This window comes from Episyrphus balteatus, chromosome 3 (genome assembly GCF_945859705.1).
Source record: "Episyrphus balteatus chromosome 3, idEpiBalt1.1, whole genome shotgun sequence".
NCBI classification, from domain to species: Eukaryota; Metazoa; Arthropoda; class Insecta; order Diptera; family Syrphidae; genus Episyrphus; species Episyrphus balteatus.
Window position 1 is genome coordinate 41098007 of NC_079136.1, and position 25735 is coordinate 41123741.

The 25735-nt window shown below is 28.9% G+C and overlaps 2 protein-coding genes across 3 annotated transcripts in view; one reads left to right on the forward strand and one right to left on the reverse strand.

The window, feature by feature from the left end:
- LOC129915501 (protein Skeletor, isoforms B/C) overlaps positions 1 to 7109 on the reverse strand; it is a 90313-nt gene extending 83204 nt beyond the window's left edge. The window contains exon 1 of one of the 2 annotated variants that reach the window (XM_055995060.1): positions 6661 to 7109. In XM_055995060.1, the coding sequence (XP_055851035.1) occupies positions 6661 to 6802 (142 nt within the window). In that variant the 5' untranslated portion in view covers positions 6803 to 7109. The remainder of the gene's footprint in view (positions 1 to 6660) is intronic. The other variant, XM_055995061.1, reaches the window with a different exon arrangement.
- Positions 7110 to 19730: 12621 nt separating this feature from the next.
- The window catches only part of LOC129915500 (eukaryotic translation initiation factor 4 gamma), a 35790-nt gene continuing 29785 nt past the window's right edge, over positions 19731 to 25735 (forward strand). Inside the window, exon 1 of the mRNA XM_055995058.1 lies at positions 19731 to 20010. Within this exon, the coding sequence (XP_055851033.1) occupies positions 19961 to 20010 (50 nt within the window). The 5' untranslated portion in view covers positions 19731 to 19960. The remainder of the gene's footprint in view (positions 20011 to 25735) is intronic.

Here is a 25735-nt window from a genome sequence, read left to right on the forward strand (position 1 = left end):
AGCGCTGTTATACTGGTTTGAAGTAAGTTGGATTTGATGAAGGAGAAAAAAGTTTTATTTTGAAAGTTTTACTTTTATTGCCAAGAAAGATCGATATTGAGAGTTTAAGAAAAGAGTGTGTTGAACCTAGCTTACATGATTAGATAAGAAAAACACAATCCAAAAAACCAAGCATTTTACAACCCTCTCCAGAAGGAGGAGTTATTTATTTTGGAAGCAAAAATTTAAAAAATGCTAATATAGGTAATAAATTCTGCCTTCGACAAGATAAGCCAATCATAACACTTACTTAACTGTGAAAAATGAAAATATTTGAAAATAAAATGCACGACTGGGTCGCACGAACTTGCTCTTAGAGTTAAAGTTTCTTAAATTTTTAAGACTTTTTATATAAAAATTTGGAAAAAAATAAAATTCGTTTTTTAAAAAATAAAATAAAATCTGACTTCAAATTGCCCTTCAAAGCGAGTATGCAGTTTTGATTGATATGTTAAGATGCATTTAAAAAAAATCGTTAGAGCTGTTTTTTGAAAAACTTTATAAAAACTTTTTATAAATAATTTGTTGGAAAAAAATGTTTTAAAATAAAATTGGTTTGCCATTTTGTAGAAATCACTAATCAATATCAAAAAACAAAATTTCAAAAAAATTCCATGTCCCGTTTTCGAAAATTTGATTTATCAAAAAAATTTTCAAATTTTTTTTTTAAATCCAAAAATTATTTATACAATTTAAATGCTTCCTCACAAAAAGTTTCGTTAATAATGATTTTCCAAAAAAAAAACTTTTTCATTAGAAGATAGACCTTGTTTTTAAACTAACATTTGAATTTTTTAAACAAAATCGTTATAGCCGTTTTCAAGATGTTTCAATTTGATTAAAATCGGTATATGACAAGTACCGTTATTTTTTATCCAAAAAAATTAATTCCAAAAACCCCTCTGGAGAGTCGCCAAATAACGCTACATCCCAAGTTTGACATTAATCTGACCATCCGTTAAGTCTGTAGCTCCTTATACAGACAGACAGACGGACGGATGTCATGGAAAAATGTTATCTCAACTTTTTTTTTTTTTGTACGAATGCATAACTTGATATATGCACCTACCTCCTATATCGCAAGTAAAAATAGAGATCCTAGTACTAGAAAGCAACCAGTGTAATTTTTAGAAATTTAGTGAACCTAAATGCATTATGTTCGATAAAAAATGTTCTGGAAAATGTTAACAAACAGTTAAAAATAAGAATAACTTTTAAATTAGTACGAAATTATCTCAAAATGTGGAAAACTAAAAAAAAAAGTAGAGCTGCTATGAAGAAAACAATATAATTTTTGAGCTTATCTATAAAATTTGATACAAATCATTCAGATCGAATCGTCATTATATGACATAAATAAATGAGTCATATAAAAAAATTTCTTACAAAAGCCATGTAATATATTGAACATTTTAAGCTTCATAAAGTTGTTTGAACTCAAAACAGTGATGTGGACATGAACTTCATTCGTTACTTTTCTGAACGTCTCATATAAAATCTCGCTCCTAGAAACCACAATATTCCTCCTCAAGATGACATCAGAGCAGAGATCTTACAAATTTGCTTATAAGTTTTAATAGCTAAGCAAAAAATAAAATAAAAGTAAATGTTTATGAACTTGAATTTATGCAAAAGAAAAAATCTACTATCGAAGTGAATGGAATACAAGATCAAGGTTAAAAAATAAAACAATTATAAAATACTGCAAATGAAAAAAAATGTTTTAAAGTTGTAGACGATCATTGGTATATTATCCATTGATGATTTATTTTAATCGGTGTCTGTCATAAATAATGAAAAAAAGAAACAAATATTATATTTACTAAAACACTTGAATTTGTTTCATATAATCTACTATAGAACACAAGTGATGGCAAAACAAGATTCAAAATTTGCCAGAGGCATCAATCTGTATCTATAACTTTTATAGATACTTTTAACATTTTTTTTATTTAATCAATTCTAATGAAATCACGATCAGTATTAAGGTGAATGAATATGATTTGAAATAAAAAAAATCATAGTGATGAGGTTGAATTCAACATAAAATTCCATTCTATTTTGGCCTTACATATTAACTTATGAGACACGTTATAATGAAGCCTTCAGAAACTTGAGAGTTTTAATGAACATTAACTGAACTGAACTGAAAACAAAAAATACAATTAAATAGATGTGATATTTTCGAGTGCTGATGTGATTAATTTGAAAGATGAGTAGTTTAAAAAAAATACTGAAACAAAATAACGTCATTAACTTCAATTTTATGTTGACCCCATGTCATTTTAAGGTAAGAAATCATTTATTAATAAAAACATTAAAATCATCAAAACGAAAATTATTGCCTTATCGATTCTGATTACTCAGGAAAAAGGGTAGTTTTGGAAGTAATTCGCCCACGGAATTAATTTCCATGGAACAAAAACTTACTGCCGATACTAATAAATTCCAAGGATTTTCACATAATTTTCGTTCCTATATGAAATGCGCTCCATCACCAATTCCATTCATGCCGAAAATTTGGAACGAACCCTGAAAAAAAAAAAAACAATCACAAAATCCGTTCGTAATGCAAAATTGTATAAAATTTTCCAATACGAACGGATTTTTCGGGACTCGTAGCAAATTTCCGACACGATTAATTAATCAAAAAAAATTGATTAATATCTGACAGAAAGTGTCAACATATTTGTTTAATGAGAAAAAAAGTTGAACAGAACAGTTTCATGAGAAATATCAGAACAAAAAACAACAACAAACACATTTCACACATCTGTTTTAAGATGTTCTGACTCAAAGCAAGTGTAGCAAATTCTTTTCTGAATTGTTCCATATAGGGTCATTTAATCCAAAAAAATGCTGTTCGGAACAGGAATTTTGTCTTTACACGCCAAAAACGTATACTTTTTCGGTTAAAAAAACCCGTTGAATTAATTAATTAATTTAAATTAATTATTAATTTTTTTTATTAATATGAAATTTTAAAGCAATAATTTAAATTGAAAGAGTTAAAAAACAAATATTTTACTTTGTAAAAACATTGTGAAAAAAATGCATTTTTGACATTCTATTACTTTATTTTAAACTTTTAATTTTTTTATTAATAACTTATTAAATTTTGTTTGGATGTAGGTATCGGTTCCTTTTCCTCCTTTCAATTGATGATTAAAATTCAACGAACGGGAAGGAATTGTCAATTAAATTTTGTAGGTAAAGATGGATCACTGTGGCGTATGCGTACTTTTTTCAATTTTTTTTTTTACTTAAAAACAAATTTATTTGAATATATTTTTGGCGTTTTTAAATCTTAAATCTCTTAATCAGAAAAATGTTAAAACCTTCCTTAATGTCAATACCATTCCGAAAGGAAATATTTCATTAATTTGTTTGTGTAGGTATAGGTACACTTATACAGTGTGTCAAACAGTCACCGCCCCAAATGAAAACCATGGATTCCTGAAGTCATTTAAAGTCGAAAAACTTAAGTAGCAATTTTCTGGTTTTTGTCCCGTTTTCGAGTGTGTGTGTGTTTTTTTTTTTATTGTATTTAGCTTTAAACTTACTGTTACTAATACTGTATTATATAAAAAAAAATTGTGTTGAAATCAGTGGAGTCATAGATGGAAAGTCAGAAATCAGGAAATCTATGATTGGTACCTACCGTCACACTGTGGGGCAACTTGTATGGGAGACCGGAAAAAACTCAGTTAAAACTAAACTACTGAACCAATTTTCATGAAATTTGCAGGAAAGGTAGCTAATAGCAAGACAAATCTACACCAATGACCACCCATTGCCACACCCACTCAGAAAAAAATTATATTAAAAAATCAGAAATCAAGTTTTTGCAGCTGTAAATGACTTACTTCCAATCGCTTTTTTAGAAAAATAAAATTTTTTTGAGTTTATTTGAACATTTTATTAATAAATACCGTTTAAATTTTACATAAATCAAAAAAAAAAAATCAAAAATTTTCAAAAAAGGAAAAATGTCCAAAAATGGTAGGTATGGCATTTTTTTCAAAATTTAACTTTCTTGGAAACTTTTTTTCCTTGGTTAGTTCTAAAATTTAAACGGCTACCAAGCCTAAACTTTTCCTTTAATTAGCGGAACATTCCATCAAATCATTCCATCCTTTTTTTGGAAACAAGTGAAACTAAAGATAAGAGAATCTTCAAATAACCAGTTCTACTGTATTCCGATTCCTATAGTTATAAATAAAGTCAAAAAAGTGGCTTAGTGAAAAAAACATTTGTTTTAATAGGTAAATGTGCAATGCAGGTTTCATTAACACAAACCCCTGATCCCAACAGCGACTAAATTGGGAAAAACTTTAAAATTGTGGGTTTAAAATTTTTTTTTGCAATCTTATCAAAAATTTTGGGCTGTTTAGCAAAACGGACTTCACATTCAGATTCAGCATACCAAAATACATTTAGAAAGATTTGTCTGGCGAAAATAGCTGCATATTTCTTTTTTGCCTTATTTTTTTTTTTTTTGGTTTTTTGAATGACTTTTTTAGATTGAAATTGCTTCAAAAACCGAATACGGACGTCTTCGGGTGAGATTTTTTTTTAAACTATTGCTGAGATTCAATACTATCTAGGAAAACTTATCCGCCAACAGAGGCAGACGGAGGCAGCAGTTAAAACCTAATTTGAACCTAAAAAGTCACTAAAATTGAATGTTTTTTTGTCAAAAAAATTGTATTCAATTGTTTTTCGCTAAACTAATGTACCATATTGTTTGTCAATTTATTTTAAGACTATTTACAAAAAAATTGGTTCAAACCTTTAAATTTTAAGGAAAATAGATCATTTTGAAACTACTTGTATTTTTATCAGTTTTCACTGTTTTTCAACTTTTTCCGCCATTTCCCCACTGTGCGTCAGTAGCAATATAAAACTACATATTTTTTTTTACAGAAAAGGACATACAACTTTGTGATACACCTACTTTCGCATTACATAACATAGATAATGGCAAGTCTGATAGTTCGAGATTGATTGTATTGCACTTGTACGAATATTTTTATCGAAAATAATAATGAAAATAAAATGCACGACTGGGTCGCACCTATGTATATACTCTTTTGGTTAAAGTGTCTTTGAAGGTTAAATCTTTCTATATAAATATTCAATAGAACTATTTTTGTTTAATTTTAGTATTAATTTTAAACTAAATGTAAAAACATATAATTTTGATTTTAAAATAACGAAATTTTTAAAATTGTTTAACTTTCAAAACAAGTTCCATTTTATTTCTTGTATCACACAGATTTTTCTTTAATTGTTGGAGGAGTTTTAAAAAAATATATTCCCTTGAAGTACGCAAGGATTTTCAAATATAAAAAAATAAACATAAACATGTACCTACCTATTGACTTTTCAAACAAAAAGTGAGTTTTCTAGAAAACTGTTCACAAATTTAAAATTAAGGATTCTTAAACGTTTTCGAAAGAAAATTTTCGTTGAAATTATTTAAATCGTTTATAACGAGAAAGTCAGAAATAAAAAAAAAAAAAAAAAAACGGTTCTATAGCCGTTCCGTTAATAAACAACTCAAAAAATTTTTTTTTTCAAAAGCAGGATATCGGCAATAACGTATTTTTGTAATCAAAACCATTAGAGCCGTTTTTGAGAAAAAAGCAACTTACATAATATTTACATTTTTGTGAAATATTTTTGTACAAAAAATCGAACAATTTCTAAAAGATATTATTCTAATAGATATTATTTATAAAATATATGATTCGTATTTAAATCTTTTCTATCAAATAAAAATGTTTGATTGAAATAAAAAATAAAAAAGGTCTACCACAAAAAACATCCAAATTGGTATTTTTATCAGAAGCAAAAATAGAAACAAATAAAGTGTTTGTCCCCAAAAATTGGTATCAAGTCAACATAAAACCAATTTAATTGGGTCTCAAATAATATCATAAAATAACACACTCCCACGTTTTAAAATTAAATCAAAAATAAAAAAAAAAAAACACACAAAAACCTTCCCAAACTAATTAGCTCGCGTTAAATGCTTCTGCAACTCTATCATAACGTTGCATACTTTCTATATCTACCAGAATATACATATATTTCTAAAAACACCCCCCCCAAAAAGTCCCCCACCATAAATCAACTCTCACTATTTAACGCCATCCTACTCGACAAAACTAACTTAAGGTAAATATCAATTAAATTCAAATGACATAACCTGCAAAGGAAGACAATATAAATTATTCTGACAATTACAGTAATTTATTCGTCCTAGAGCTCTCCTCTATATAGCAGAGCTAGCTCTTCTCTTTGCTTATGCATTTTATGTAAAGATAAAAATAAATACTTACAAAAAAAAAACAAATTCTCATTATAAAATTAAAATAACAAAAAAAAAAAATTAAAAAAAAAAAACCTAACATAACTTAAATTCTGTGAAATAGTAGAAAATTTATATATATATTTATATATATTTTTATATATGTATGTATGTATGTAATAAAAAACGTATCCTTGTATCCAAAATGTATAGATATCCCCCCAAAAAATGTAGTAATGGATCCTTTTATTATATAAACCATAAATGTATGGTAGTATTTGTGTATGTGTGTGTATATAACTTACCAATGCTTATGAGAGAGAAAGCTATAAGGCAAAATATGATGATATTCTTCTGCCATGTCCCCCTGACGACGACGTTAGAAAATGGAGTCGCGAATGCGTTAGGATGAATAAAATGTCGTCCGTGTAGTGGTTGCCGCAACATTATGACATCCGTGGCAATGATGTTGGTGTGGGTGGTGATGACAGTGATGGTGATGGTTATGCTTGTGGTTGTAGTAGTGAGCTTTCTTCAAAATGGCGGACATTCAATTGTGTAATCCTTAAATTTTTTTTTTCTTTTTTTCGTTTTACTTTTTTTTATTAAATTCTTCTTTCTATTTGTTTCACTTTTATTTTTTTATTAATTTATTTTTTATTTAAGTTTAATTTAATTTTTAAATTTATCACTTAACACTGAATTTGATTAAATTTTAATTTTATTGACATTTAGTGAGGGAAACCAAAGCAAAACCAAGGACAATTTATGTAAACTTTTAAAAATATTTATTAAATTTATAAATATTTTTATATTTATTAATTATTTAATTTTAAATTTTATTTAACTTTAATCATTTAAATTTCATTTTGTCACAAAATAATTTTTTTTGTATTTTTCACTGAAAATTAATAATCTTTCACTAAATCCGAGGTTTATTGAAAACTTTTATATTTAGCGACATTTTTTTTTCTTGATTTTTTTTTTTTTAAGTTTAAGAAAATTAAATTAAATTAATAAATAAAAACTAATCACCACCACTCCACGAATAATAATTAAAAATTAAAAAAAAGAAACAAATTCAACAAAAAAATGTTTTTTTTTTGTCTACTTCTTTTTTTGTGAAATTATTGTAAGCTTCTTTTTTTTTTTTGTTAAAAACTTATGCGATCTCCAAAACGTTCGTCAGGGAATTCGGTCTCGGACTAAATCATCGTACATAGGTATTCAATGGGTTGGCTGGTAAAAGATACTTTGCTGCTGCTGTTGGTGGTGTTGCTGGCCCACGGCATTATTGTGCATAGATACTTTTTGGTAGATACATTTTTCGTGAGAAAAGCTTAAATTCACATGATGATGGAGGTGTCTTTGCGTACATCCTGTAAATGGATACAAGAAGGGGGGAAAAAGTTTAGTTGTGTATCAGACTGGTATGAAATATTGAAAAAGGGAGAATAATGGAGAAGTTTAGATACAAATGTATCTTTAAAGCTCAAATTCTGTTTAATTTTTTTTTTTTTATGGTGTTGCTCTTTATTACTTTTTCTTTTTTGCTATGATTTTTTTTTTTGTTTCTTTTTATTTATTGTTTAGGTTGGTTTGGCGGCAGCGTATGGCATCCATAAAGAAAAGTAAAACCCATCAAAGGTTTTGAGACCAAAGAAATAAGTTGGAAAATCGGTTTTTGTTTTGTTACCACAAAGCCACATAAAGGTATGTAAGGTAGTGGACAAAATAGGTGGTTAGTAGAGGTTGGTATAGGTAGAGGCATACAAAAAAAAAAAAAAAACTAACTAAAAAACCTTACTGCGAGTATGATGGTTAAAGTAATGACAAAAAAATCTTACTATATAATTTTGTTGAGAGAGACTTAGGAATTATGATGGATTGCATTATAGTGATATTTTTTTTTAAAGACACATTTACTTATTACGTGTTATTTATTTTCTGGCAGAAACTATGTTTAAAGAGAACCAAATGGTTGACAATATTGACAAAGAAGAATGAATCGATGGTAGGTATTTCTTAGGCAGATGATTCTTTGGGAACTTAAAAAAAAAAAAAAAAAAAAAAAAACAATTATATTGGTATTTTAATGATACAAAAGCTTACTCATCGGTAGTATAAATGAAATTGAAATTGATTTTATAAAAATGTAGAACACAACTTGGGGATTTATTGATTGATTTATTTATTATTCATGGTTTTGAAGGCACACGTTAAGAATTACAATTTCAAGAAAATAAATTGCAAATTTAATTCATTTGTAGAAAAAATTAAAATTAAATTCAATTAGGTACATATAAATTTAATGCACTTATTTTGGAAAAAAAGTGATTGGATATTGTATAGTGCAATTGAGGTCATTGTGAGATCGTGTGCAATGCCTGATGTCAAGAACATAGTACAAGAACAACGTTTAATGCATATTTTTTTCTTTAAAAAGTGTAAGAAGCATTGAAAATTATTATCAAAAAGTCAAATTTTCGTTAAAAAGGGTCTTAATAACACTGGTCTGCAAGGACCCCCTCCTTTTAATAAAACTGTACTTTTCAAAATGATTTTTGTAATCTGATTCCGAATCCGAGATCAGAATTTTCCTAGCATGTCATGTTTTGTAGATATTCTCGTTATAAAACCTCAAAAAACCCATTTTTTTGCTGTTTTCGAAACAATGTTTTGGAATAAGTTTATCTCTTTAAACTAAATTTGTTACGGTTTATGAAAGAACTTGTTTTTTTTTTTTAATTTCAAATTCAGTTTTAATCTTCTCAATATCTCTTTTTTTTAAGTAAGTTTAGTAGGTTTGGCTTATCTTACCATAAAGAAACGGATCTTTAAAAATTCATATTTCTTTCTCCCAAGAACAAAAATATACTTTTCTAATTTTTTAATGGATTTTATTGTTATGATTTTTAATCCGAATTCAAAAAGTTTCGGTCAGCTCTCGTTTTTGAGATATACATAGTAGTAGTTTTTTAGATTTTCTAAAAAAATTTGATTTTGTGATTCTTTAATGCGTATATCTCAAAAACCTGACGTGATAGAATTTTTTGGACAGCACAGAAAAACCCAGAAAAGCATACTTTTGTTCCTAACAGAAACAAATCCGAAGCTTTACAAGGCAGTTTATCGAATGGTATGTATGTAGTGTATTATAGTTTTCTTTACATAGTTTGACTTTTTAATATAACGGGCGTTGAGATTTTACATTTTTCTTAATTAAGGTATTTTTGTTCATGTGGGATTTACTAAAAAACTGCAGAATATTAATATTTTTTTTGTTTTTGTCAATTAGCATCTTAAAATGTTTGTAGACTTTATTTAATAAATACAAATTTGGTATCAGACTATAGATCATGTTATGAGAAATAAGTCCAAATTCGAGCTGAATACGAATAATAGTTTTATTTTTGTACCAGGTCAACCGAATCTAAAAGGGTTATTTTCTACAAATTACTCATATTCTTCAAAAATCATTTTAAAAAAAATATGGTACGTGCTAGAATTTTTGTGAAACCAGATTTTGAATCACTAAAGTCAAATCTTTCATAATTTTAAAAAATTATTTGAAGGAAAAAAAAGATAAATTTTGCAGACCAGTGTAATTAGTGCATATTTTGCATCAATCTGCATATTTTAGTTTTTTTAAATGAATGCATGTTTTCCGTTTTCAAAAAGTAAATGAAAAACACCAACGCAATAATTTGTAAACTGAAAAAAACAAGTTGCTCGCAGCTTAAAACAAAACTTAAAAAAAATATTATTATTATAAAATATGGACAATTTTGTTAATTTTTTTAAAACCAATAATTCTAAAAATTGAGGAAAAATTATAACCAACAAGGAAAGCCTAATTTACATTTATAAACTAGGAAATGGCCTCAAATAAATCGAAAACTATTTTATGTATTTCGTTGTTCAAGGACCAATTTCTAAAAAAAAAAGTTGAATGCATTCAACAAAAAAAAATGTAGGCCATTAGTTATTTTTTTTTGTATTTTGGTTATTTTTTTGAGTTTATATGTATTTCAACCATACTTGAGTAGGATTCTGATTAAAAATATCAAAAACAAGCAGGATTATGTCGGTAAGACTACATTATTTATACAGAATTCTAAAATGTTCCCCGAAATGACGTTTTGACCTTAATTGTTTTTTTTTTTTATTTTTTATCTCACAATTAATGTAAAATAAAATATTTTTGAGGTTATATTGTAGTGGCCTTGATTGTTGAACATAATATAAACCACAATAAAATTTTAATCTAAACATATCCCAAGACTAAAATAAAAACTAAAACTTTCCTACCAATCAATTTATATTTCTAAATGCATGCATAATTGGTAAATGGTAATAATGTAATTAATTTTATGTTGTTTTGATTTAAAAGAATACCTGAAACTCCAATTTTCCAACTCCATAATTTTGACCCTATAGTTTTAGAAAATCTTGGAAAATCTTATAGAAACAAATTTCAGAAGTTTAAAAGTTAGACTCCGTTGTAATTTTTTGTTTTTTTTTTCTGTTTTGTTTTTCATTTTGTAAAGATTAAAAAGGTTTTGGTTTAAGTAGGAATATGGTAGGTAGGTAGAAGGACATGAGTTGGGTGATACTAGTTGTTTAATTCAAAAAAAGTCTTATTGATATTTCTCTTCTGTGTTTTATTTTGTTTTCGAATTATTTATACAAAAAAAGCTTTCTTATACATATTAGGTTACTTTTCTCAGGCTATATCCGAATTTGAATTTTAAAATAAATGACAACACTATTTTATAGACCCCCCAGAAGCAAAGTGAAATATTATTTTTTTTTTTTTATTTTAATATAGGTAATTAATTTTAAAATTTTATAATAAATTTTGTTTATGAAATTGTTTGTCTGCAAGAAAATTTTAGCAGTCTTTGTAGACTTTACTTTCAGTTTTGACCAGTTTTCAGAGCAAGATTTTTTGGGATCATTTTGGTGTTTTCATTTAACTAATGGTTGAATTAAGCTCTGGAATATGGAGAACTGCTGTAACTTTGTTTGAAAAAAATGAAAAGTGAATGTATCCCCTTTTCAAAAGTCACTCCTCAATTAGCCTCATTTAATCAAAAGAGCTGAACATCGAACTTTTTTTCTTTTATTTTTTTAAAATCTCTTTGTTCTTGTAGATTTAATATTTTAATTCAGTGTATTTAAAAAAGGATAAATAAAAGTTTTCATATTTAAATAAAAAGTCGATTTTAAATGCGACAATCTATGTATACTGATCAATGATCATATAGAGGAATATTCGGAAATTTGTCAATTTAGCTGAGGGTCGATGCTTGATCTCAAAAGCTGTTAAGTGATAAATTTGAATGCACTATTATTACTGCTTATCCAAAAGTCGAAATGCGAAAAAAAATAATATGAAATTCAAAGCTTCACAAATTGAGAATCGATCCTCTGGTCTCTGGGAACAATTTGTTCTGCAATGCATTAATTATATCACAGATTTACGCTGCTTTAAACTACCAGTACTTCGAAAGTATACTTTTTTATATTTAATTTTGTAGAGTTTAACATCTCTTTAAATTTTATAAGTACGTCCTTAGTGTAAACATTCCTTTAAGTTACTGCTGTAAGGTTTACGTGAGACGGCAGTAAAACCTACATGTGTAATCCCTACTTAAGGCACATCAATTACAGAGCTAAGGACTTGAAAAAAACTTAATTTTTACAATTTCATCTGTTCATTTTTAACAGATCTTAAAAAAATCGATTTCTAATTAATAATTTTCACATAAATTGAATCCACATAGTAATTAGTTTTCATTGTTCTTAGAATTTGTAAATTAATTTTCTACCTTGTCCGGTCTGTTTGAACTTTCACTTTTACAAAAAATCCACTTAAGTCACAAAAATAGATAGCTACCTCACTTGATAATTCAATTGAAAATTTCTTCAGCCCCAAGCCCCAAATGAAGTTATTTGACATTATGATGCGAGTTATAGGACAGGATCTATAATAGTAACGTCACTTGACATAAAACAAGTATGACACCAACGCGGTCCTCTTGAAAAATAGAAAGGTCAACTAAATGCCAACTTAAGGTATCCCACCTACACAATGTTTTTCAACAACAAAAAAGCGAAACAAAAAGCATCATCTTCAAAACTCATGGCCATGTTAAGTGGGTTTCAATCCGAATGTAACACTTTATTTCCAAAAATTTTAAAGAAAACACAAAAACAAAAATCATAAGATTCTTCAATAACACAGAAGTATAAAGTAATGGGTGGTGGTGGGTGGATGGTAGTGGTTTTTTGACGAGGTTACAGGTACATTACATGAGGTTGGCTAAAATTTACTACGAAAAACGTAAAAAGGAGCTTTTTAATTCCTTTGTCTTTGGTGGGTGGTAAATAAGCTGCCCACACAAATATTCATCCTGTTGGGGGGTTCACTCAAACCCTATAAAAATTCTCCAACAATTGCTGCCGGAAGACACAGTTTTAGAGCGCAAACTCTTCAATACCAATAAGTTTTTTAAGTTATAGGGTATCTTTTGAATGTATTTGTGTTTTATTTTATTTATTTTTGTTTTGTTGTTAGGTATGTTGAATGAATAGGAGAGAGTTTTGTGTTATATTTTAGAAATTTGATTTAACAATAATACACACTTAACGGAGGAAATAAGTGGGCGGACCTTTTATGTGCTTGTGCACCCTTTTGCTAAGGGTACAATATTTTGGTTTGACAAATTCGTTTCGATTGTCATCCGGATAGGTTGTGTCTTTTGAATTTCGCATTCAGGGTCATATTCCAGCATTATTTGTTATTTTTTTTTTTAGTGTTTTTATTGTAACTTATGTATCTACTTTATCATAGAGTGTTTTGAATACGGATGTTTTGGATCTCGTTCTTCTTAAGAAAAAAATTTATTTGTGCAAAGTTTTTGAAATTAAAGTGACGTGTTTAACTTTGTAGTTTTGAGTTTTTTTTTTTATTTTGAACCAAAGCAAAAATAACATTTAACCACCTAAATAGTTATTGATATTCAAAACAGTTCACAAAACATTTAATTTTTTGTGTTGTAAATAAGTTTTTCAAACTTACTTACATATTTATACAATTTTTTTTGTAAAAAAGATTATATGCAAAAATAAATACCTACATAAATTAAAAAAGAATTGTTTTATTATTTATTATTTTGAAAGAAAGTGGAATTTTCTTGGCAACATCTAGATATTATTTTACCGTCGGTGCCTTTTTTGCAACTTGGTCTGCTGTTCCATCTGTATAAACTGAAATAATTTAAAACTATATGCAATTTATTTAAGTTCTGAAATCAGAAATCTATTTGGGAAAATAGATGCATATAAAAAATAAGAAATCTACAGAGGTTATCAAAAGAAGAGTCAACAGCGTTATGTTCACTATTGTGAAATTGTGATAATTTATTATTGTGCGTCGGATTAAAGTGAAAAAGAGCTTACTCCATTTTTACATTTCTGACTAAAATATTTAAAATGAAAAGATTTCTGAATTTTTGAATAAATTAAAAGCAATTTAAAATCACATTACACATAATAAGGTAATATCTGCCGAAAGTTGTCTTTAATTTTTATATTTCACGCGCAGTAAACAGGAAATTTGTTTTTGTTTTAATTTATAAAATGTCATTTGAAAAAAAAATATAGGTAAATTGAAAAATAACAAATTTTCTTCGTTTTTCTTCTTGGAAAATGGTTGTTAAAAAAATAATTGTTAAAAAAATTAGTGGTGTGCGTGGTTTTTCGGTTTTTGTGTGTTTTTCGTCAGTAATTTAAAACAATTAAGAATTACGGTACAGTAAAACCCGGATAAGTGACTCTCGCTTAAGTGCCTTTGTTTTTTAGAACCAAAATTTTAAGGATTTTTTCATATAAAACTCATCTTTTAAGTACCTTTCGCTTAACTGCCTTTCCCGCTTAACTACCTTCTATTTTAAATACTTATAATTGAATTTAATTGCAGGAAATTCTTTTAAGTACACATTTGAAACAAGTTTCAGCAGTAAGAAAAACTTCATTTGCTAAAGAGCTTTAAAATTCAAAAATTCTACTAAAAGTAGAAACTAAGTAGTTAGTTATTTTAAACTTTCAAAGTTATTTTGTTTGTGAAGATTCTGTTTTTAATAACATTAGTCGGCAGCGAAAATAGAGCAGGAAGCAAAACCTACTTTTCTAAAGGATTTTTGTGTGCTGAGTCCGAATCCGAAGTCAAAATTTCACTAGCACGTCACGTTTTCGAAATACTTGAATATTAACAGGTCAAAAACGCGTTTTTTTGGTACATTTGACGTCAAATTACATTACCGTTAAGTTATTTTTTTTTTTTTCAAAACTACTTATGCAATCTCGAAACGCCATATTAAAACGTCTTTAAGTTACTTATTTTTTTTTTTTCAAATTATTTTTTTTCTCAAAGATATTGAAAAAAGAAATTTATGATAAATATCTCCAAATCTTGCTTGTTTTTTTCCAAGGAAATGAATGGTTTTTGAACCAAATTCCAGTTTGCGTCTCCTGTTTTTGACTTAAAAAAAGCACCATATTACGGGAAAATATATATATTTTTGACTAAACATCAAAAAGAACTAAATTGAAAATTAGTTTTTGGGAGTTTATAGCGAAAATAGTGATGAGTGTAGCTCAAAAACTAGACGTGATAGAATAATTCTGTAAACAGTTTTGAATTCAGCACACTAATTAATTAAAATCAACTTACAAAGTTCTTGCTCCCGACTTTATTTTGTTTTTTGCCGACCAGTGTAATCAAACATATTTTTTTTTATTTTTAAGTAAATATAGAGATAAGTGACTATGAGCACTTAAGCGGGTTCTTGTAAGTAACTTACCCGCTTTAGTGCCTAACAAAACGGGGCATTTAAGGTGAGGTACTTATCCGGGTTTTACTGTAGCTGACATTTGTCATGTTTTGACAATTTGGCGACCAATGTCAGTTTGGAAGATATTACCTTTTTATGTGTACTGTAATATAAAATTATCTTAAGACAGCAAAATGTAAAATAAAATTGATAAGATTTCAAAGCTGTTTGTGCTTTTAATCAATTTTTAAACAGTTTTTACTTGGAGTTGCAGGTGGCAGTTAGCAGGTTTGCACTCTTAGTCTTAGCATATCACATCTTTGAATTAAAACAAAAATAATAACAGTAAATAATTTAATAAAATGCGTTATGCTATAAATATCTTAATCCACCTAGCATTCATGCACCAATAGTCAACCAACAAAAACTTACTGGGAATTATTTTAAGTATTGCTAGTATTATTTAGTGCCAAAAATAAATTGGGGTTTTTATCAAAACCAACATTATGATGATGGAGAAGTCTGAAAACGTGGGTCTCGTAATTTATTCCGTCCGTCTGTGGGTCCATTTGAACACATTTTCACAGCCTAAACTGGTGGACGGATTTTCTTCAAAATCAGATGATTTTTATGGAATTCTGAAAGTTTCCTTTTTTGTTTTTTTTTTTGATATCTTAGAACGTGTAATACCTCCAACCAGTGCTACCAGGTGTTAAATTGAATTTGTAATACATAAAAATGAAAAATGTATGAAAATTGGTTGTCGCTGTTCACATCTTTGGTGGATTTGTAAGATCCTTTGATTTCAAAGGAGCCTTAAATCGCCATGTTGAAAATAAAAAGAGCCAAATTCGAATGAATCGTAAATCAAAATTTTAAAGAGCGCGCTCGAGCGAGTCAAATGTTCAAAGAGCCTGTTTGGCAATAAATAGCCGGCTCTGGCAACACTGCCTCCAACACAAAATTTACAAGCTATATCAAATTACTCTAAAACGGTTCCAATGGTTTTGATTTAAGCAAGTGTTGGAATATTAACTTGATTTAATAAATAAATAAAAAGTAAATTAGATATAATTCGGAACACATCTAGTTTAAATGGGTTTATTTATTAAGCAACTAACAATATATAATACATATGTAAATAAATAATTTAAATCGGACCGAAACCGACAATCCAGGGGTCGAACTACGGCATACGCTCGTTAACGTATGGTTGCTATGTGACCCTATCTTCTTCTACTAATTAAATAGAGAGAGCAATAAACAAAACGTTAACGTATGATCGTAATCGTATGCGGTAATTCGAGCCCAGATCTGGATTGTTAATCGACTGTGATAGATATGTACATAACTCTCCACCATACTATTTGTTTGACGGTACCCTCTGCATAAACATGCACTCAATCATTATTTTATTTATCAATTTTTCAATCTGTCTGACTCCAAAATCTCGCTCCAAAAATTATTATGCTACAAAAATATATTCTGATTCTAATCGAAAATTTGTATATTATGTTCATTCGATTAGAACAATTTATTTTCTTTAGCCATCAAAAAAATAAATAATAACCAAGAAAATGTTACACATACAACACAGTGACCATCAAAGTTAAAAAAAAAAATTAATCGGCGAATAAGTAATAAAACAAGTTTCCAGTAAAAAATTTAACAAAAATCAAAAACTAGGCCATCATGAATGAGGGAAGTTTGATTACTGGAATAACGTACTTTAATTAGCTCTGCTCGTCTGCTCCTCTAAAACCAAATTTCTTCATTTCTTAAATAGGTTGTTTTAACCGATTCTTGCATAAAGAAAACGTGTGCAAAATATTTTTTTTATGAATTTTGTTATCTTTTTAAATTTTTACATTTTTTTAAAGCGTTAAAGATAAGTATTTATTTTTATATTAGCATTTTTTTAAATTATTTAAACCTTTTGTCCTGAGAAAGAGTGTAACCCTACACTTGAAACGTCGCGTCGACGGAAAAGTAGAAGTAAAATAAACAAAAAACAAAATGTCGGATGACTTGACAGCCTGACTTCTGTTAACATTTCTCACAACGCTAGTTTCATTCCGCCTTAGCAACTCAGTGGTGCACGGTGCACCAAAGCGCATTTCAACTTTATCAATCAACCAAACTGGGGATTGGACCAACAAATTTGCTTCTATAAAGCTTTACAGGTGGTAATGTAGCTCCTGTAAAGCTTTATAGAAAGGATATTGTTTGTTGGGAGGGTAGAGTTGCTACTTGCTAGTAGCCGGCCACTTAAGGATTTTTTCTCATAAAATGAAGCACAGAAACGTCAAATATCAACATTTTCGAATGATTCTTGAAGTAAAATGTACTTTATTTATTTCTTTTTCTGTGAAATTAAAAAAAAAGTTAATAATTGTTCCCAAAAATAATTTATTTAAGTTTTTGTAAAAAAAAAAGTCCGATTCTCCTAAATCCGGCCTTTGTTTCCTATTTTCGGCCATCTAGTGTGTCCCATCTCCGGCCACTAATTTTATTAGGTCAAGCCTAGTACGCATCTCTAGCTAAATTTTAGCTCCCATACAAATTATCGAAAAATTTTGGTTGAGCTAAAATGTATCCCATACAAATTATCGATAACTTTTATGGGAATTTTACCTCGGCTAATATTTAGCTCGATCTGCGTACCAGGGGTCGAATTACGGCACACGATTACGATCATACGTTAACGTTTTGAATATTTCTGTCTCTATTTAATTATTAGAAAACGATAGGGACACATAGCAACCATTCGTTAACGAACGTATGCCGTAATTCGACCCCTGGCTTTAGAAGAGACATTTAAAAGAACAACATAAGAGAAAAAATTTGGAATAAATCTTATGAATTCACTAGTTATAAAGATCATTCAGAATGATGGCCGGCTACTGGAGACGGCTGGAATTAGGCAACTCTACCTACTTACGTGCTGCGCAGTTGCGCTGCTAGTCGTCAGAGTTGGAAAAAGAACAACAATAAAGCCTAGTACTTAGATCGGGGGAAAAAAAAAACAAATATTATCTCTACAATTTTAATCTCTACAAAACATTTTTTAATCCCGCGCAAAATTTTGAAGTTGGAGAAATTACCTAAGTAAATTCTATCAATAGTTTTTTTCTTCTTTCAAATTGAATCCTTTTTTTTTTGTTTTTGATTTGATTCTGAGTTTTATTTATTTCGTCTTCACACTCCTGAAAGAAAAAACAACTTAAAATCAACGAAAACCACGTTGATTCAACTATTTTTCGGAATGATTTTGCGTTGAAGACGAAAATTTTAAAATCAAAGTAGGTATTTAAAATTATTTTTTTTTTTTCTATTTTATTATATTTTTTATAAATATATTCCCAAATCTTGCAATCATTTTAGTTAATTTTATCATCAAATATCAAAAGTTTTCCACATAAATATATTTTGGTAAAGTTTGTGCATACAAACTTTGACAGCTCGTTTATCACATTCACTATTTTGAGTTTTGGTTTTGACACGTTTACCACGTTAACCCGGTTTCATGAATACCCCTTAATAATGTTTTCCGGTTTAAAAAAAAAACGTGTAAGTATTTTTTGCCAAAAAGAAAATATTTTTTGTAAAAAAGTGACCGTTGTAGTTTTTCCTTTGCCACAATTTAAAAATCAAACCTCATCCTTATTGGTTTGGATCTACTTCAATTCATTTCGATTTGATTCACGTGTACATGTAGCTAAATCGTGTTTGGATTTGGATTCAATTTCCCTTATAAATAAGCCAATTGACCGATTTTTCTTTGATATGTCGATTGTTTTGGCCATAAACAAAAAATACCAAGACTGGAAACTTTCGTACGTCTTTCCCCCCAAAAACCCTGTTGTGTACAGTGTTGTCTGTGAATATATGTGAAAGCCACCACGTTGGTAAATGACGTTAACACGCACACATTTATAGATTCACGACATTCACCACACATCGGACACGAACACAACGATAAGTTCACGACATTCACCACACCTCGCAGCTTGTAGGCAAACGTCAGTTGACCGCCGAGTTTAAAGTCTTGGTATTTTTTGTTTATGGTTTTGGCTCTGAAAACATCGATAGCTCGATTTTTCATTTGCTCCAACAGACGACTTCTACACGAAGACGTAGACGCACAAGATGCACATAAGAGTAAAGGAGAATTCGATATTTCTCTCTCGCTTGTTCTCATGTGCATCTTGTGCGTCTACGTCTTCGTGTAGAACCAGACACACCACCACCAATGTCAAAACATCGATTTTTTTTTTCTTCCGACATCGATATTTTGTAAAAATCGATGAGCATTGCTCATCCCTAATTGATGCATTAAACTGTTCCCAGTATTATTTCTATCACATACAAGAACCACTAATTCATAAATTCACCTTCATCTAAGACTTAAACCTAAATCTTTAGTGACTAAATCTAGTACAATTTTCAAAAGTCAAAAAAAAAGAAAGAGTGAAATAGATATATATCCATTAGAAAAGAAAAAAGATAATAAAATTTCTTCTCATTTTTCTTTTGAACTCGAATTCAAAACATACTCCATAAAATTTGTAAACAATTTGATTTATCACAAAATAATTGATATTTTCCATTAAAAAAATTCACAATAATTACCTGTGTGTTGTGTTTAATGTTGTCAACAAATCGAACAATTCACTTTAATCAACAAATCAAAGGAATGTTTCCTAAACAAAATTTCTTCTATCTCTTGTCTCAAAATTGTTGATGGAGTACCTAAAAATTAACCATGAATGAACATCGTCGGTTTAACAAAAACCGCCAAACCAATAACCAAAGGTATGTATGTAGTTTATTTTGTTGAAACATAAATAAATAAAAGTAATAAACGTGTCTGTCTGCAATGAATATTTCCTTGACTAACAAAATAATTTAAGAAAAGAAGAAAGCAAATAGGACCAACATTGTTTTTTTGTAAAAAAAAAAAAAAAAAAAACAAAGCCGGATTCCCTCTGGTAAGAAACAGTTTTGGGTCTGCCGTCTGCAGTTTACTGAACACTCCTTGGTAACAAAAACCAATAGCTTTTTTTTCATAGAATAATTATTTTATTGAATGATTTGATGCCAACTTATGTCGTATTTTCAGAGGATATTAGTTGACTAGGGGTAGTAGTAATTGAGCACCTTTTTTATCAGAGGTTGGTTCAAAGCGTTTTTAAGGAGAGTCCACAAACTCTTGCATAATAAGATATCTAGACATACGGACACCGAGTTGGTTTAGTTGATATCGACTTGCACGTCTTCATCCATTCGCTCCTCGTGTAGACTACTTTCCAACTCTGTAGCTGTATTTTTAGCTTTCTGATAAGGGTTAACGTTAGGCTTGTGTAGTTCGCGAACGAACTAGTTTAATGAACTAGTGAACTTAGTTCACTTACTTAGTTCAAATTAGTTCGCGAATAGCGAAGAAGATTTTTTTCAACAAACTTAACAGCAACCTAGAGCAGTCGTAATATGACATTACAAAACAGCTTGCGCTCACTTTACATTATCATTTTTTTAAATATATTTTTTGTGTGAATGTAAGTCCCATCTGTATAGGGAATTTTCAAATTTGGTCCTTGTCTTTTTGTCTTATACGCCGACAGCGTCCTTTTAACCTGACAGACGTTTAAAGAATAGGGGTTCAGAAACCAAAGTACGTATGAAATTGCATCCAATTCTTTGTGGAGCGAAATCAGTTCTTTTGCTCTACCTCAAGATTTAGATGTAAAAGGCACCAGGTCGCTTGTGCCAGTATCAGTGTTTCTTCAAACACCACTTACTCTTATTTCTGAGCAAGAACAAAAACAAGTAGCATATTGGTCCTTGCATTACTTTGATTTCGATTGTATGAGAGCAAAACAAACTTCTTCTAGACTTTCGTCAGGAATCAGAAAGTTCGACAAGTACATATATGAACGAAATTAAGAATTTTTATAAAAAATAAAAATATGTATCTGTTATTTTTAAGTTGAATTTGTTTTATTATGTAGAATGCGTTAATTTTACATAAATTTGGATATAGTTTGAACAAACTAATTTTGGTTTTTAATTCTATCAAAAACGGACTGATTAAAATAAATTGAACTAAAATGAACTAGTTCAGTAGCGTGATTTGAACTAAAGTGATCGATCACTCAAATGAACTAAAGTGTCCAACTCTAGTTAACGTCGCTGTGAGGTCTAAAGACCTACTCGCTCAAAGAATGCTTGTTTCCAAACAACTCAATTTATAAGCGTTTTGATGAAGACATTGGAAGAATGATAAATAGAGTTGTATCATATATTCAAAAAAAAGATCAGTAGAATAAGGAAGATGGAGATGGAAGAGATAGGTGCTATCCGGATCAGAACTCTTGCCATTGTAGATACGAGTGCTAATTAAGGTTCGCACCATGAAATCATTTACGCCCTCAGGTTTGGGATGTCTTATCGTCGCCGTAAAGCAAAATTGTTCTAAGTCACAAAAAGCTAATTTTACAGGGGACGATTTTTAAGTTTCAAATTGGTTTAAAGCGACAATTTTCTGCTCGTTTGCCATTAAAGTTATGTTTTTTATTAAGTTTGTTCTTTTTTCTTGAATAAAATATACAAGTTTACCTCATTATTAGGTGCATACTATTTTTAAATATTTTTTAAAACTAAAAACCCAAAATTGTACATAGAACAATTCCTATACAAGTACGTTTTTTCCTTATAGTGTGGCGGCTTAGCATTAAAAAAGAGCTCCATTGTGCACTTTGTAATAAAAGCATGAAATTTATATCATTGGTAGTACTCAAGATAAGACTTAATTTGAGATATTAGGCCACGTTGTTTTCCATCCGGAAGGGTAGATATAAGACTTTTTCTGTGTTGCACTCGATTTGTTGCATATCATAGTATAGCTAATGAAACCTTTTTATTAATATAATACATGATTTCGAGGTAATTTTTAACGCCCGATCGAAAAAAAACCAATACCAAAATGAATCATTTATTTTCAAAACATGATAAGTCCATGATTTTAAATTTAGCAGGAGAAGAAAAAAACGTTCTATTTTCTTTTGCTGTGTGTAGCAAAATTTATAAAAAAATATATTTTGTAAAACTTTTGCCTAGGTACAAAATACCGTTTCGTTTTAAATTTTTGGAGAGATAGTTCAAAAGATAAAAAATAAAAACGCTTTTGGACTTATCATACTTTGAAAATAAACGGATGTGAAATTAGTTTTAAAATGGGTACACAATTTTGCTTTCATCCCCAGTCTGTCACAAAATTGTATTTGAGATTAAAACATAATGTCCGGAGTGCTTCTTTAACTTTAAAGATTCTTTAAACTTAAGATTTTCAGCCAGTAGCTATATATAGCATTTACACATAAAAAAGCTGTTGTTTATTTTCAAAAGATGATAAGTCCAGGACTTATCCTGTTTTTGATACTAAAAAAATATTTCGCTTAGCTGTAAAATCGGATATAGATGGAGTAGATACTTCATTATTTTGAAGATAGACGTGTTTATCCCTAGAGTAACAATTTAGTCAAAAAAAACGAATTTTGAAAAAAAGTGGACTTATCATGTTTTGAAAATAAATGATTCAAATGTCTCGACCATCATGTAAAAAGTTATTGGACACTTTATGAATTGTCTTTTACTCAAAGAGCAAGATTCAGAATATTACCAAGAACTCCTTGAAAAAAAGTGGTAGGTTGATAACATTTCGTGTGGTCGTTTCATATACTATAGAAAAAAATAATAAAATATGTCCATCAAAAACTTTCAGCTCAAAGGGTGTTTTTTTTTTGCGAGAAAGAACACATTTGAAATGGTACCATTGCAGCACATGGACAATTTTTGCATTTTTTTGAGCCGCATATATATTTTATACATCGTATGAAAATCAAAAATAATCAAAAAATGAATAATATTTACCATGAAATATTGAATTTTCATGCAAAACTTAAATTGCTTGCTTTTATTTTTTATTAAATTTTCATACAAATTAATATTTTGAAGGAGTGAGGTGCAAAAGTAAAAGTATGAAAAATAATTGTGCAGTTTGTGATAAAAGGATCAAATTAATAGGATTGTTAATAGAATATGTAACCCTCATTTTCAGATATTGGGCCACTTAATATTTCACCTATGATTATTTTTGATTCTCATACGATGTATAAAATATATATGCGGTTCAAAAAAATGCAAAAATTTTAAATGTGCTGCAATGGTACCATTTCAAATGTGTTTTTGCTCACTAAAAAAAAAACACCCTTTAACCCGAAATATTTTGATAAGCATATTTTATTATTTTTTTTATATGGTATAGTAAACGTGCATACAAAATTTCATCAGCCTCCCACTTATTTTCAAGGTAATAAGTAATATTTTGGTAATATTTTGAGCACCCTCAAATTAGTAAAACTGCATCATTAACTCATTTTCGGTAAAAAGTAGATTTAGAACAATTTTGCTTTACGCCGACGTTATGTTATGACATAATCGGAGCGGATAGTTAGTATAAAACTGCTCAACGAAAAAGTTAATTTTCTCAAAAGAGTTAACAAAATTAGTTTCTTATAAGAAAAGCTTTAAAACTGAAGAAAAACAAATGTATAGGTGTGAGATAAGGGTTTAAAAATAAGACTCAAAAAAAATGTACGATATAAACATTTCTTTTAAATGGAACGTCTTCTAATGTCTTCTTCTAGCTCGTTTAAATAATTATATGTCTCAAACTTATTTGTAAGACATGACATTACGAATAGTATATGTAAAAAAGGGGGTCCCGAAGTCCGGGCGAGTTCATAAATGCATGACTGCAGCATTGCTGCAAATAAGAATTGATAATATTGTTATAATTACGAGTGAAGTTTTAATAATTTAGTACTCGTTCTTAGAAACAAAGACAAAAAGTACTAATAAGCTGGATACATTATTCAACAGCCAGTCCTTGACTGAATAAATGAAGGTTCAATTTTGCAGAACTGCTGCAGTCCTGCATTTATGAACTCGCCCTCCGTCTGTCTGTCCGTCTGCCTGTTAATCTGTCTGTATAAGGAGCTACAGCCTAAACGGATGGACCGACAGACATCAAACTTTTTTGGAATTAATTTTTTTGGACCATATACAAATTTCGGAAAACTTAAATTTTCTCGAAAACAGCTCATCAGTTTTGTAAAAAAAAAATGAAATATTAGTTTTTAGACAAGGTCTATCTTTTAATGAAAATATTTTTTTTTTTTTTTTCGAAAATCATTAAAAAAAACTTTACTTGCATGGGAGCGGGTCGTATTTCTGTATTTCAAAATTCTGTAAGATGAGAATTCTGTATAATGCTGTACGATACTGTATGATTAGACTTCTGTATTTCAAAATACTGTGAGTTTAGAATCCTGTAAGTGTAGGTATTGTATAAGTAAAATGCTGTGAATTGTATTGCTGTATTATAAAATTTTGTATCTTGAAATATAGTGTTAAAAAAAATACAGTATTTTTTCAAATTTTCTAAGAAGTTTGACAAATTGCGAAAATGTTTGTGGAAGTTTTGAATGATCAAATAGTGTCATGGGGCCTTACCAATAATCAAATTTAAATCTCACTTAAATATTTAACTGGATTCTAAATTTTTCACCATACCAAAAAACCAATTTTATAGTGATGTTAAAGGCTAACGCTCTGTTAAATTGTATAGTTGGGAAATTCGACTATAAAATTTAACCGAACGTTAGCCTTTAACCTCACTATTAAGTTGGTTTTTGATGTATTGAAATAATGTAGAATTCAGTTTAATATTTAAGTGAGCTTTAAATTTGATTATTGGTAAGGCCAATGGAGTTGGTGATTCATCAAAGTAATGTACATATGTATGTAAAATAAATTAAAAAGACAAGGAGAAAAAGAAGATACAAATATGAAAACTGTATTTTAAACAAGTATTTGTAACTGTTATTGCTTGTGAAGTTTATAAGAACGTTTTGGTGTAGTCGGAATTAAATTGATATGATACTTAGTTCTTGAAAAAAATTTTTTAGTTCTGCATTTGCAAATGAAAAATCGTTTTGATAATGTAAAAAAGTGCGCACTTTTTTACGTTAGCCTTTAACAGCATTTTAAAGTACAGAATTTTGAAATAAAGGATTTTGAAATGCAGTATTTGCCACCAGAATTTTGAAATATACAATTATGCATTCAGTATACTTTATTTTGTACATACCGAATTTTGAAGAACATTATTTTGACAATATTATCAATACAGTATTTTTACCCCAACCCACCTGCCATAGAAACGATTTTTTAAAATCTGATTTTCTGTCAAACTGATGATTCAATTTATACTAAAGCCTGGTACGCAGATCGAGCTAAATTTTTTCCGAGCTAAAACTCCCATACAAGTTATCGATAATTTGTATGGGATCCATTTTAGCTCGGCAAATATTTTTCGATAATTTGTATGGGAGCTAAAACTTAGCGTTATTTGCGTACTAGACTTAAAGCATTTTAAAAAAGCAGAAATATTGAAAATTTTGAAAAAAATTATTTT